The 14,332-nt window shown below is 31.6% G+C and overlaps 1 protein-coding gene and 1 long non-coding RNA gene across 2 annotated transcripts; one reads left to right on the top strand and one right to left on the bottom strand.

The window, feature by feature from the left end:
* Window positions 1-420: 420 nt before the first annotated feature.
* LOC149899318 (alpha-tocopherol transfer protein-like) lies at window positions 421-13,261 on the bottom strand. Its single transcript, XM_090114384.1, has 7 exons — window positions 12,823-13,261; window positions 11,883-12,035; window positions 11,089-11,242; window positions 6,186-6,290; window positions 5,774-5,921; window positions 971-1,187; window positions 421-599 (listed from the first exon to the last, which is right to left on the bottom strand). The coding sequence occupies exons 2-7, from the start codon at window positions 12,007-12,009 to the stop codon at window positions 445-447; spliced, it is 906 nt and encodes a 301-aa protein (XP_089970510.1). The 5' UTR covers window positions 12,010-12,035; window positions 12,823-13,261; the 3' UTR covers window positions 421-444.
* LOC149899319 (uncharacterized) lies at window positions 6,546-7,246 on the top strand. The gene is made up of 2 exons (XR_016457958.1): window positions 6,546-6,758; window positions 7,062-7,246. It is a non-coding gene; the product is annotated as an uncharacterized LOC149899319 (long non-coding RNA).
* Window positions 13,262-14,332: the final 1,071 nt, after the last annotated feature.

Raw genomic sequence — 14,332 nt, 5'->3', positions numbered from 1 at the left:
TTTATTTAACGCCAAAATAGCTACTTATTATACGCAGGAGATAAAAAATTGAATAACCGGTTAAACGTGGGCTTGATGGTTTCGTGACTGGTTAATTTTATTTAATCATATTATTTCCTGATTTAAATTCAATAGGACATTATATAAGTAATAATTTTAAGTATAAGTTACTAGCTGTGTCCCGCGGTTTTACCTGCATTGCTCCTGTTGGTCATGATATATCATGATGCTAAGAATATCTAATATTCTTAGCATCATGATATATCGCAATTCGCATATAGCCTTTCTCGATAAATGGGCTAAAAAATCGGACGAGTAGTTCCTGAGATTAGCAAGTTCAAAGAAACTCTACAGCTTTATAATATTAAGTATGAATATAATGAAGGTTTGTTATTACGCAGATTAAATAATAGATACCAATTAATCAGTGTTATAAATAATTTACTAATCAATATCAAGTTTTTTAAAAGACCCTTCTACACCCCCAAATATATCTGTGTAAGTTTTCGGTTTGCCAGGCCTCAGGGACTCCACCACTCTCTTCTTATTTTCATTTTCGAAGAAAGCTTTGTTCGCTCGCAACTTATTTAATACATCATCTGGAAATAAAACGAAATCAAATTACTATTGTTGTAATGTGCCTAAAAATATTTGTTTTATTGTATAAAATTATCGTAATGTAAAAAAATGTTAATATTTTTTTTATGTATTTTACCACAGATCACAGATGCATTTTACCGAGGATGGATTTTATATGTATCTATATTTTCAATATTTGCAATATTATCATAATATTATATTATATCTAACATTTTCTCAGTTTATCTTTATTTACATTTCAAATAAACACATTTAAAAATTCACACATTAAAAATCATTTCTTAATTTTTTAAGGATTCGCAAACTCTATTCTCAATTAAATAATAGGTACAATATGTTGACTCAACATTAATCTTTATTCAACCCTTACCAAGTAATTCATCTAGCGGCTTATTATTTCCGCCAACTTCCTTTGGGAAAGCTTCAATTGGAATATATTCTTTTAAAGTCTTAAACCCTTCAGAGTGTGGTAGAACAACATGAACTAAGTCATTCGTCACAAATGGCTTCATCATATTCATCAGCCTCTCGATGAATGGCGGCGCATTCAGCAAGTGTATCTTCTTTAGTTTTATTGGTATTGCTTTCTGAAATAAATAAAACTGTATATAAGAATGTGTAAATCTGAGCAGTAAGTTAATTTTGAAAATTTATTAGGTATATTATTGTAGTTTTACTATCATACTTTCAGCTTTATGTATAGGTTACCTAGCAAGGAATAAACGACTCTCTACCGAGAGTTACCTACCATGAGAACATTCGATCTTAAAAAAACAGCACACACATTTAGGCATCAAAGTAAGATGGCAAGATTTAAATATCGTTAGCCATTGAGTTACTATGTACTAAGTACTAGAGAGGACATCGCTACTACACTATTTGTAACACGAGTTAGAGTCAATCGTCTCAAATATTTTTTTTTGTTACATTTATTGGTTTTAATTGATAAGTTTTATTCATATTTTTTTAATAAGATAAACAATATTTATTTGTTACATTGATTGGTTTTAATTTATAAATAATAAGAGGCAGAATATAAATCTACAAAGTATGTGACTCACTAGCCAACCCGCGCCCGCCGCGCTTGTCGCACAGATTTTGTTCGTGGCTCTATACGAAGTAATAATTATAATATCTACCTCAATGTCGTAAGCGAGTAAATTCTGGCTAATTGGCTACATTTTGAAGCTGCGTACGGATTGCGCGTAGCCTGGTACGCGTTCTTAGTTTACGCGTATCCGGAACGCCTAGTTCATACCTGCTACGCGTTCACTCTTGGGGTACGCGTACCGCGCGAGCCAACTTGAGTGCGAGCCGATCGTCATGTTTGGTCGCGCCTCAAAGAGAACTCGCGAGACCGGCTACGCCACATTTGGACAGCAAAATGAATAAACTCGCGTGCTCTTCGAGTTTTAATAATGAAAATATTAAAAGACTGATTCAACTTTATGAATTTTAGCGGGTCTTGTGGGATAGCACACTACTTCATTATAGAAATAATGATTTACGCCAAGATGCATGGCAGGCAATTTCCGTTTGTTTCTACTTTTTTTATTTAAAATGTGTTGAATAATGACTAACGCCGCAGCAGTGGTGGTGCACGCAACCGCTTACTTTGTCGGAGTCATGGCGAATGATGGGACTCGCGGAACGCTCGGGATCGATTGACCTCGCGTACAGGTTCGCGGCGGGCGGCGGCCCGTACAGGAGCTGTACGCGTATGATGGGACTCGCGAAACGTTCGGGATCGATTGACCTCGCGTACAGGTTCGCGGCGGGCGGCGGCCCGTACAGGAGCTGTACGCGTATCCAATGTACGTGTGGGCCGTGGACAGTGTTTCTCGACTACGCGTAACACTGGAACGCGCCTAATAGTATTCATAGTTCTACAATATAACAGCTGGTATTTGTACATATAAATTTAAAAGTGGGTGAATCGTGTATCGATATACCTACCTATGTAAATATCACGACAAATTTATTATAATAAAAAAATAATAAACAAGATAATTATTAGATACGCATTTAAAGATATTTAAATCACCTATTGGTCTATTTTAATATTCCAAGTCCAAATTTTTTTACGGAATGTCAAAACGAGTATCAGTTGACATAGTGGATTTAAAAATATTTGATTTTGATAATGATGTTTGGATATTAATTGCTTCATTAAGGCACAAGTAAGGGCCGATTCTCAAACCTTGAATTAAATTTCCAATTTTGTGTAATAACACAATATCTGGGGGCACGGCAGTGCCCCCGCCAAGTCGAGCAAAAAAAAAGCGGCACGGCCGTACCATCCTTTTCTCGAAGCAATTCGGGCCTTTTTCGACCCCCTATAATTCGGTTGTGGATAAAGCAAGAAACCTGAATCTTCAGTAACTAATCCGGCATTGTATAAACACGGAATATTTAAAATTTCAGTCAATTTGAACCAGTAGTTTAAGAATGACAACTTGTTAAAGTTTCTAAATTTTGTCACTCACTGACTCACCGATCATGAAATCAAAATGAATATTACAATATTATATTAGATTCTTTAGTCTCTCGCGCCTCACGCGATTGAATCTCTCGTTCCTGTTGGTCGCTGGCCCGTCGTGCTGTGTAGTGTGATACATACTAATAATCAAATCAAGCGATGTCCAAGTCGATCTATTTGTTTAAAACGTTAAATATTTTTAATATTGGCATGATAATAACTTATGTAATAACTTAAGACACAAGGTCCTTCAAGTAGACACTAAATAGATTAACCGACTTGGTATTACATGGATCTCACAACTTTTGACGGTAGAAAGACTGAGCTGCGAGACTTGGGTTTTTTACAGGATGTTTTTGATGGGATTAAAAATATATCCGACGGTAAACTTTTAACTAATGATTGAAAATATTTATATTACAATAATTTAGTGTTTACTATTTGTAATAATACTCTTATATTACTTAAACGATTTTAATCATGTTTTTGCACGCCTCATAAGCGAAGCGTTGAGGTGGGTACTACTGTCACTTCGCGCAAAACATCTGATTTTTCAAACTTAAAATGTCTTTATGTATCATACATTGCACTTGTAAGATAATACATACACACACATATTAAGAAGAAACACTATTTTTAACGTTCATGATATTTTTGATGTCATTTTTGTTATTTAAACTAGTTAAAAAACAGTTTAAAAAAGTTCTGTCTTGGACGTCCGTGTGTCTGTATGTGCGGATCCTTTTTCTTGTTAACACGATAGCGACCGAAATACTTTACTAATCGAGTCTTTTTTTTTCTCTTACGCTTGAGTATGCTCAGGAATAGAACCCTTTCATTTTTCAGGGTCTGATTCGATGTGGTTTAATTGTTATTAAATAAACAAAAATAATAATTAATAAATATTTATTAAAAAAAATTATGAGGCGTGCACTTTTGGATTTTCCAAATTATTTTAGTCTATTCGGAAACGAAAAAGGAGGTCAGTAAATAGGTCGGTAGTATTAGGTAGGTAGATAACTATTTCTAAAAAGTTAAAAGCATATTATTAACATAAAGCTATTAAAACTATTTTTAACCGACCGGTTCCCAATTCCCACGCAGAATTTTTTTTTTTTAATACTCGATCGAATTTATAATATTCTTTAAAAATTCATGTTTAAAAAGTATTTGAATGCTATAAAAAATTAAAATAAATTTTATCTATTGGATTATCATAATTCAGCATTTTAACGATGATTTGCCAAATTTTGAAAAACACGTAAAAATTAGCACATTTCTGTCTGGCTTAATAATTATATTATTTTGTCTGTGTTGGCGATACATTTAGCGATTCATTGTTACCAACCTTGAAAAATAAGTTTTTTCCTTGTAGTTAACTAAGTATATTATTAATTCAAACTTTTCAGTGTATCGTGAACATTATTGTATGTAATTACTAATTTTATTAACAGTATTTATTTATTTATTTGTAACTTGTTTATAATACGATAGAATTCGCTGTAATTAACATTTTTTTATTAGCTACAAGGTTATATAAAAATACAGTTTAACCTTCATTAAACTCGATTTTGATCCACTTTAAACGGACAAATTAATTTACATTTTGTACAAGTTACGGTGACCATACAATAATTAATTCACGAGTTTATCTTTATTAAGGGGGCGCATAAAGCAAAATAACCAATCTTCTATTAGATGATACGTGTAATATGCAAGACCAAATCTAAAAAATCAAATATATATCAAACTAGATGATATGTTCAACGATTCTGTTTAATCAAAAACATAAAATATTAAAATTTACTCGATAAAAAAAATCACCAAGTTAGCTCTAATTTTCACACTTTTACGTTTTCTACTTGACATGGCAATACTTATTATGATTTTTTTTTTCATAAACAATTATATTAAAACATTTGCAAGATATTTGTCAGAGCATTTTGTGTAATTACTTTTAGTTTTGGTTTTATCTGCGATAAACCACTTTTGGCGCTCTTTTTTTCTCGAGATAAACGTTTGATTTTGTCACGATAAAAGTGGTTTATCGCAGATAAAACCAAAACTAAAAGTAATTACACAAAATGCTCTGACTAATATCTTGCAAATGTTTTAATATAATTGTTTATGAAAAAAAAATCATAATAAGTATTACCATGTCAAGTAGAAAACGTAAAAGTGTGAAAATTAGAGCTAACTTGGTGATTTTTTTTTATCGAGTCAATTTTAATATTTTATGTTTTTGATTAAACAGAATCGTTGAACATATCATCTAGTTTGATATATATTTTATTTTTTAGATTTGGTCTTGCATATTACACGTATCATCTAATAGAAGATTGGTTATTTTGCTTTATGCGCCCCCTTAAAGCGTGTACTTTTAGTTTTTACTATCGATATCTTTCTTTGTATGTCTGTCTGACTGAATTTTGTTAGGTAAAATTCAAAGTTTCAAACGACTCATAAAATAATATGTTCTGCCAATCTATGTTGTTGTCTCTAATGTTGTCTAATCAAAATGTTTATCTTATGTCTAGCTCAGATTTTAGCAACATACTAATTATCGTTCATCGTATGCACACGTAGGTATGCTAATTAATAGGTACGAGTTTTGTCTGGGAAAAATTGTGGGAAATACTAAATAAGTAGTACAAAGTATAAAATTCTTAGATTAGACATAGAAAGGAAACTAACCTGTACATAATACAAGAACTGCTGTATGTTTTTAAGGTCTATTTTCGGCGCATGGCTCATGTTGTAATTTTCGAAGTTGACCACCAGCTCCAGGCCTGGGGCTGTTCCACATTCGTATTGCCAGAAGTCTATAGTTAAGAAGAATGCCCTAAAATATCCATAAATAATTTATTTATTTAATAAATATAAGCATGACTTTGCCACAAGTATTAAACAAGAATTATTATTATAAAAATGTTAAAATGTGTGCTGTATAAGGTGCCAAAGAGATATATATAAATACATTATATACAAACATACAAGCACATAACTCGAGAACGGCAGAACCGATTTCGTTAATCCTTTTTTTTATAAAACTGTAAAGAAAACTTCATGAACAGTTTTGCCATAAAATTAAAATGTGCATAAAAACCTAAAATTATCAGCGACGTCGAATAAACTTGGGTCAGTATTCAATCCATGAGTGTACAAAATTGTATTACCGTCTCTTGATTTTCCAGGGAGGAATACGAATAATCTGAAAAAATATAAATAAATTTCCTCAATCAAATTAAAAATTATAAAATAACTAGTTAACTACATTTTTTTCTTGATTTTGTTGATTTAGAAAATTGTTACGGATTTTCATTTAAATTTTGTAAACTTGTAGACCGTACTTTAATTGCTATTGGTCAAGATTTTATAGTCATCTATATTCTATACATTATATAATAAATCTGTAGAAGTGTCAATTCTGTACATTGAAAACACAGAACAGTAAAGTAGATAGAAGTGTGATGTGGGCGTGGCCCACGTGTCACTTGTAAGGTAAGATCACCTACATAACTTGCTCTCAGTTGTGCGCAGAAAAATATTCGAGTCGGTTGTCAGCTGTCAAACCTTTTTTCCGTATTTATTCATTAATTAGGACGTGTTGTTCGGTATTAGAGTGCAAAAATGATAGCAGACGAAATAATATCAGCAATGGAGGCATTTCATACCATCGGTAAGTCTTATTTTTATTTATTTTACATATAATATTTTATGTTATATCTTCGCTTGTAATTTGTCAAAATTGTATACAAATATCTAGTCAAAATGAACCTTAATCCGTAAGAAATTAGTACTATTATAGATTGAACAGCAAACAAGAATTTCTGGAATATTATTGCAATAAACAAACGAATGTCGCTTTAGTGATGCTTGTGGCGCATATCGACAGTATCGATACTTTAGAAAAGACAAACATTATAAATATTAAATTTTATTTTATTTTTCCTTAGCTTTCATTTGTCCAATTTATTTACAGATTTCCCAAAGAGGCTAATTTAAAAGAGAAATGGATAAATGCAACGTGACGAGTTAACTGAATGCCGAACAGCACTAAGCAGTCTAACAAAGGCCACCGATACAGCAAACCTACGGCAGTTCCAAGATTTAAAATAATGCATATTTTCTGTTTGTATTTTGTAAATATAGATTAATACTATTCTATTCCGTTTTTTATTTAATAATAATAATATAAAAAGACGTACTTAGTAGTAATAAACATACTCCAAAATGTGACACATTATACTATACTCGTATAATAGAAAGAAAAAAAAAATACACAAAAAATATTTATTTGTGAATTATCGATATCTCGATATCGATAACAAGGCTGACATCCCTCAGAGCATAGCATCAGATAAATATCAAGTTAATGTCATTAATGTTGAGTGACACAAATTTCAACCTTATCTCTAGGTGTTGAGGTTCAAAGTTATATCTATTGAAAACTAACGCCCTCTGTTGTAGAGTAGCTGAATGTTTTTCGAATTTGGAATTTCTGTGCAATGAGAAACAAAACAGCTAATATACCTAGAGATGTTATACTAAAATAAACCGTAACATGGTGCGTTAGGGTACATATTGAAATGCTGAATTTATAACCTAAGTCAGTTTTTACTCAAATTAAGACGATACACAAAAAAAAATCCACTGCTTGGCGGGCGGAGTCTAATAGCTCGCTATCGCGAACGCGGGTGTGCGCGAAGTCATTCTTGCAAACTCGCCGCGCTGCCGCTGGCCGACTCGGGACAAACATGTATGGAGTCGTCATACAGTTATAATATTGTCATACATTTATTTAATTGTTGATTTATTGGTTTTATTTTCTTGCTTATAAACAAATAATCTTCTTTTTAACAACTACTTAGACATTATTAATAATTATTATCATTTCGTAATGTTTACTTTTTTACAAAATAATACAGGTTATAAATAATCTTTAAAATAACAAAAAATATTGTTACTCTGAAAAAATGAAATAGTACTCACTACTCAATAACGCGGACTACTGAATTGATTTAGATAGAATTTGATGCTGACGTAGATATTACATCATGCCCAGAAATGAAAGGTACTATTTCTGAAAGAAGTTATAAACCCTAATTCTTCTCAGTCAAAGTCAAGAGTGGAAGATATCACTAATACAGTAAAACTGATGCGAAACTTTGGATGTTAATTTGTATATTTTTTTGTTAGTTGTTACTTAATCACGTCAAGACTACATTACCAATTTTGATAAAATATAGCTAATTGCCTGGATTTACACATAGGATACTTTTTATCCGAACTGAACACTTCTGTGGGAAAAAACAGGATTCACGATATAACCTAATTCCACGCGGGCAAAGCCGCGGTCGGAATGATATTTTTTTAAATAAAAAAATTGTTTTAAAAAAACACAAAATATATTGACGCATGTATTTATTTTTTGCACTCTATTATAATTGTAATTATTCATTACAAATAATCAAAATAAAATAGCCAGAACAAAGTTAGGCCCTGGTAGAAGATAGGTAGGCAGGTACAGCAATGTGAGACGAACACTGGCTTATTTATACCAATAATAATGTATTATAAACATTAAATTAAGTTTACAACAAAAATACATAATATTAGCTAATGTGAAAACGAATCAACCAATCATCCCACAACAATGAAATGTGCACACAAATATTCATCCAAATCGGTTCATGTGATTAGGAGGAGTGACTGCAGCGCCATCTTCCGGGCCCAACTATATTTCCAGATCACCCAGGAACTCAATTTAATATACTTACACAAAATTTTTCGAAATGAAAACTCACATTACTATGTAAATATGAATATAAACCTGTTTTAGTACTAAGCAATTTCCCGCACAGGTGTAGTAAGTATAAATGAAATAAATATCAACATCAAATTCTTTATACAACATACTTATCTACCACCTACTAAGAAATGTAATTCTTGAAATTTTTTCGTATTTTTTTAAATATAATACTACTCCAATGAGCTCCTGTTCCATATTACGGCCACCATACTTCCACTAAGTTCACCATGATTTTTTATTTCTTTGCACTTTGGTGCTTTTTGCTAAAAATGGAATCATGCGATAAAACCAGTAGAGCGTTGATAACATACATTTTTGACTGAATAAAGGTACTTACGAAGGAGTGGGTTCACATTGTGAACAATCAGTGGGTTTATTTTCCTTCTGGATTCCGGATTTCTGAAAAGATTATCTATGCTATAAATGAAAAAATCTTACACATTCGTTATGTACTTAAAACAGGGGTACATATCAAACATCGTCTATAATACAATTATCATCAAATTTAAAATAAAACCAACTTACTTCATTAATTTGTTCCAATTGTAAGCATTCTTTTTCCTCCAACCTTTATGTTTCTTCTTCTTATTTTCTTTATTGTCCCCATTTGTCTCATTTTGTCTTATTGTGTTGTCACCCTTTTTTACGATGGCGCGAGCGACACAAGTTCCCCGTGTGACGGCCGTAGCGGGAATGACTCGTGCAGCGATCGGGGTGGGAAGGTACAGGGCGGCTCTCGCTATATTGGCTGGTCGCGCGCTAATTTCAAGTATTTCTTGTTTATTTCAAAACCATCGCATATTTCAAAATTCTAAATCGGTAGACGTATAGGTTGTATGTTTTATAGTTAATATCCAAAAAGTCGTAACTTTACGTTTGTTATTTTGAAGATGCCAGAGATTAAAAAAAAATAACAATGAGAACTTTGTATTTTTTTTCTATCGAGAAAATATCATGGAATCATGTTTCTAAAACGGTAGACGTATTGTGTTACTATTGAACTTTCTTGTCAAGAATTTTCATCACGACAACTTTAATAATATAAAAATTACGAAGGTTTAAAAAGGGCCGTAAATGTTAGAAAAATTAATTCATCACCTTAAGCAGTCCAATCAAAGTCATAGTTTACTTGTAGTGTAATGTATAACTATCGGTTTAAATGTGTGGGTTTGGCGACACTGGTTTTCATATTTATTTATTTATTTATTTAACTCTTTAATAGTTGTACATAAGCCTTAGAACTACATACTTACACAATACACATAGAACAGAGTACAACTATTTTGGCGGCCTTATCACTTAATAGTGATCTCTTCCAGCTAATTATGACATTAAAACACTTCTATTTGTTTTTATTGTTCTGTGATTGAAAATATAGAAATATAAATAGGGGTGTTACTGGGTCGATACCAAACCCAAATATGTGATTAAAAACATTTTTGTCTGTTTAGACAGACGAGACGTCTTCACATACAGACGTATGTGAAGACATCACGTGAAAACTAACGGTTCGATTTCGATGAAACTTGGTATAATTATTATACCTTAATATCCTGGGCATAAAATAGAATACTTTTTATCCCGGAAAAATACGTAGCAAAAAATAAATCTTAATTTTTCTCAATTTTTCCGCGCGGACGGAGTCGCGGGCGGAAGCTAGTTTATACATAATAAAGTCGATCTTTTACTTTACAAAAATATTTAGTAAAATGTATATATATACAGGGTGTCCCACCGTTGGTATACTAAGCTCAAAGGAGGTTATAGTTTTGCATACGCTGAGTACCTACGTAAAAAATACTTATAAAATTCCAGACGCATTTTATTTTCAAATAGATGAATTCTTAAAACTCTATATGTACACCCCTAACAAGCAACCCGCCCAACTATGCCGCCCGCACGTGAGCTTTCTTTTAAGATTATTTTATCATTAATAAAATGCTCACAGTAGCGAAGCGGTATATGCCGGTTGCGCGAAGTTAGAGAAGAAACCATGGATTTTAAGGAAAAATTTAGCAAAAAATTTTTGACGTAATTTTTTTGTTTAAGTATTTTTTACGTGATCAATGTATGCAAAACTACAAGTCCCTTCGCGCTTAGTATACCGATAGTGGGACACCCTGTATATCCATCTATAAATAATTAGAACAATTACACTTTTTCTCTTTAAAATATAATATGCAATTTCGTTACATACTGTCTTTGTAATATCCCCTCCATCTTGGAGTCAAATACACGATCCTTGAAGTACGATGTGAAGAGGGTTCGTAAAGAATAATTTAGATCCATTAATTGTTTGGCGACTTCAATGCTATTGTTGCAACTGTAATACGCGTGGATGATGTCTAAATCTGAAATGTTACACATATTAAAATACAGATCTTTTAATTATAATTGTAAATATTTTACCGATCTCTCTTAATTATAATTGAGATCATTTTTTGAACCACATTTATGGTTTAGAACTTTAGAGAGAATCAGAGCAATGCTCTGTAATTTGTACAGATTCAAGTTTATAAACATTTTTTTATTACACGCTTTATATTAGCTACACCTGTATGTTTGTAACCGACTTCTTTGGGCGCGATTTTGACCCACTTTAAACGGCCAGATTTCGTTCAAACTTTTTACATTTATTTAGGACCGATGACAATACACTAATTTGATAAAATAAATAATAGTTAAAAAAAATAAAAAACACGCGTTTTATAGAAAACCGAACTAAAAGCGTGTTTTTTAGTTTTTTTTAACTATTATTATTATAATATAAGTCCTATGTAAACGATGTTCATGGTAAAGCCCGTAAAGAAGTGATTTTGCAGATTTTAAGAGAAAAAAAAAACAAAATCACTTCTTTACCTACCTAGGTACCTACTTAAAAAACTATTTCTGACAATTAGAGAAGTTTTTTTATTACGACAGAATCTGGTTAAAGTGTTATTTTGGTCATTTTTATTCAAATATTTTGATAAAGTAAATAAATATAAATACCTGTAATATATTTTTCTGGTAGATGTGGTTGAGTTTGCAACCACTTCCGAATCTTGGCTACATCGTCAGGAGTGACACCCGTGCCTTTCTTGTATTCTGCTTCTACGGGATATTCTTGGACCTCCATTTTAATACTGATTGTCTAGACTATTACTTAAATTAAAATAAAAGATATATTACTTAATACTGAATGACTAAACCTATTAAAATAAAAAAAATATTACTAGTTAGTAGGTACACAAATAAATAAATTTGCATGTTCGTTGGTGCGTCAGTTTTAATTTTAGGTAGGTATCTAAAGAGTAAATTAAAACTTTTCAGTTATAATATCAAATTAATTATAAATAAACTAATAATTGTAGAAGTGGAGCAATTACAGATTCTGATGGAGCATTTAAGGAGCAATTTTTTGTGTTTGAGATATAAGTACATTAATTATTTTAAAAAAAACTTACCGCGGTAACTTCCTTCCGGTGAATTCGATATAAATATTATGAAAAGGAAGCGAAATATATTGGCTATCTACTATGTTTCTACCTACTATTTGCCTTGTTATAAGAAAATCGAATCGCGCGAAATAGGGAATCACAATATTTTTAGTTTACCATAGAGCATCTTGATTCTTGTCAGTAGGTAGTTACCCTTACCTGAGTTATATAATTCATAATTATTCGCGTCACTTGTTGTGTAGAAAATTATATAAAATATTTTAAAAGAAAACTATTATCCTAGGACTTTGATTGCAACAAGAATGGACTTGAGGGTGTCCACATAATTTTCATTACATATGTGATAAAATATTGTTAATTATACGGTCTACACATATTTGACTTGTTTTATTTTGCAAAATGAATTTTGATTTCATTTGCTATTTAATTTATAAAAAATTGCAATTTCTAATAATAAAAAAAAGAATAGAAATAAATAAAATTATACAAACCTGGCTAATCAAAAGGTGCAAACTGACATTCGTTCACAATACACGTATTTTCTTAACACAATATTTTCTGCAATTAATCGAGGTGGAACGTCCTATCCTATCCTATAATTTCAATGATATGTTATCAGAATATTGTTATGCAACAATAAAACTGTATTCATGTGTGCGTGTGTCTCGAATTATATTTTTTTAAACCGCATTTAATTTTAAATTCTCATTCAAACTATTCGGACGATCGCTCTGAAGTTGAAGATGTTTATCCGTCCATCCCTTTCTATCCGATGCAGGATAATATTTGCATTTATTTTTGCGGCTAACTTCAGAGCAGTTACTGGTCAAGTGACGATGTAATTTTTATTTTAATTCAATTCAATATTTTAATTTATGACTATTTATTTTAACAGAGACCTCTAAGCGAGTAGACACTGACACACGCTTCTAATCGACTAACGAGATTTTATAAGAGCAAATTTTTTATCATCTTGGTTTGTGTTTATGAATAATTCAGCGTTTATGTAACAATACAAATTTTATTATACACTTTGCTAGAACACTTACGTGAAGATTATGTTGGCGACTATTTTATTTAATGTGTAAACTAAGGTGTAAAAGATTGTTTGAAATTTATACGAATTGCAATTTTTTGATCCACTGAGATTAGCTCGTTGATCCGTTGTTCAAACACTCGGCTTTGTAATGAATATTATTTAGGAAAGATATCAATAATGAGTCTGATTTCATCAGCCACGGTCCACGGAAACATTTATTATAATAAATATATTAGCTGTTGCGCGACTTTACTCGCACTTTAACAAAAAAAAAATAGCTGCTAAATAATGTCACACCTTTACATAGGTATAATAAAATCGTAGGAAAGTCAAAACTGTGCATTCAATACATATTATATTTTATTTCGATAGAACACTTGGGGTGTGATCTGCAATCTAAAATATAATTTTTAGATATTTTGTTTATTTGGCTGTATGTCCGAGCTTAACTAAAAAAGTACGGCATGGAATTACTTCAAAATTTGCATGAATATTACTAACAGGTCGGGTAATATATTATCACGCTAAGAACAAGAGAAGCAGAGTAATGCCGTTAAAACCAGCTAGTTTTTTTTTATAAAGAATCGCCATCTATCAGAATTAATCGGAGTGTTACAATTAATGTGCATCATAGTGTATCATATAAAAAAGCCTAAGTGCATTGGGGTAATTCCGGCAACGGGGTAAATACGTATGAGTTCAATTAATACGTAACTAGTTGTTCTAAACTTTTTGCGCCTTATGATTGTTAAAATAATATTTCATGTTTAGCATGTTTGCTACTTTTTTGTAAGGCGTTTATTCATTATTATTATCAAACCTATATAAATATTACTAGCGGTCCGTACATATGAAAAATAGATGTTGGCCGATTCTCAGACTTACCCGATATGCACAGAAAATTTCATGAGAATCGGTCCACCCGTTTCGGAGGAGTATGCAGACTAACATTGTGACACGAG

This window comes from Colias eurytheme, chromosome 21 (genome assembly GCF_061535395.1).
Source record: "Colias eurytheme isolate Ceu_HAF_F1 chromosome 21, ilColEury1 Martin Lab GWU primary, whole genome shotgun sequence".
Lineage (NCBI taxonomy): Eukaryota > Metazoa > Arthropoda > Insecta > Lepidoptera > Pieridae > Colias > Colias eurytheme.
This window is presented reverse-complemented; position numbering and strand designations above follow the sequence as displayed.

Excerpts from the sequence above, each read along its gene's own strand:
- LOC149899318 (XM_090114384.1), bottom strand. The coding sequence starts at position 12,009 with ATGGAGGTCCAAGAATATCCCGTAGAAGCAGAATACAAGAAAGGCACG. Across the intron at positions 11,243-11,882 it reads ACCAGAAAAATATATTACAG|ATTTAGACATCATCCACGCG; the intron begins GTATTTATATTT and ends GTAACATTTCAG. Across the intron at positions 1,188-5,773 it reads AGTTCTTGTATTATGTACAG|AAAGCAATACCAATAAAACT; the intron begins GTTAGTTTCCTT and ends TATTTATTTCAG.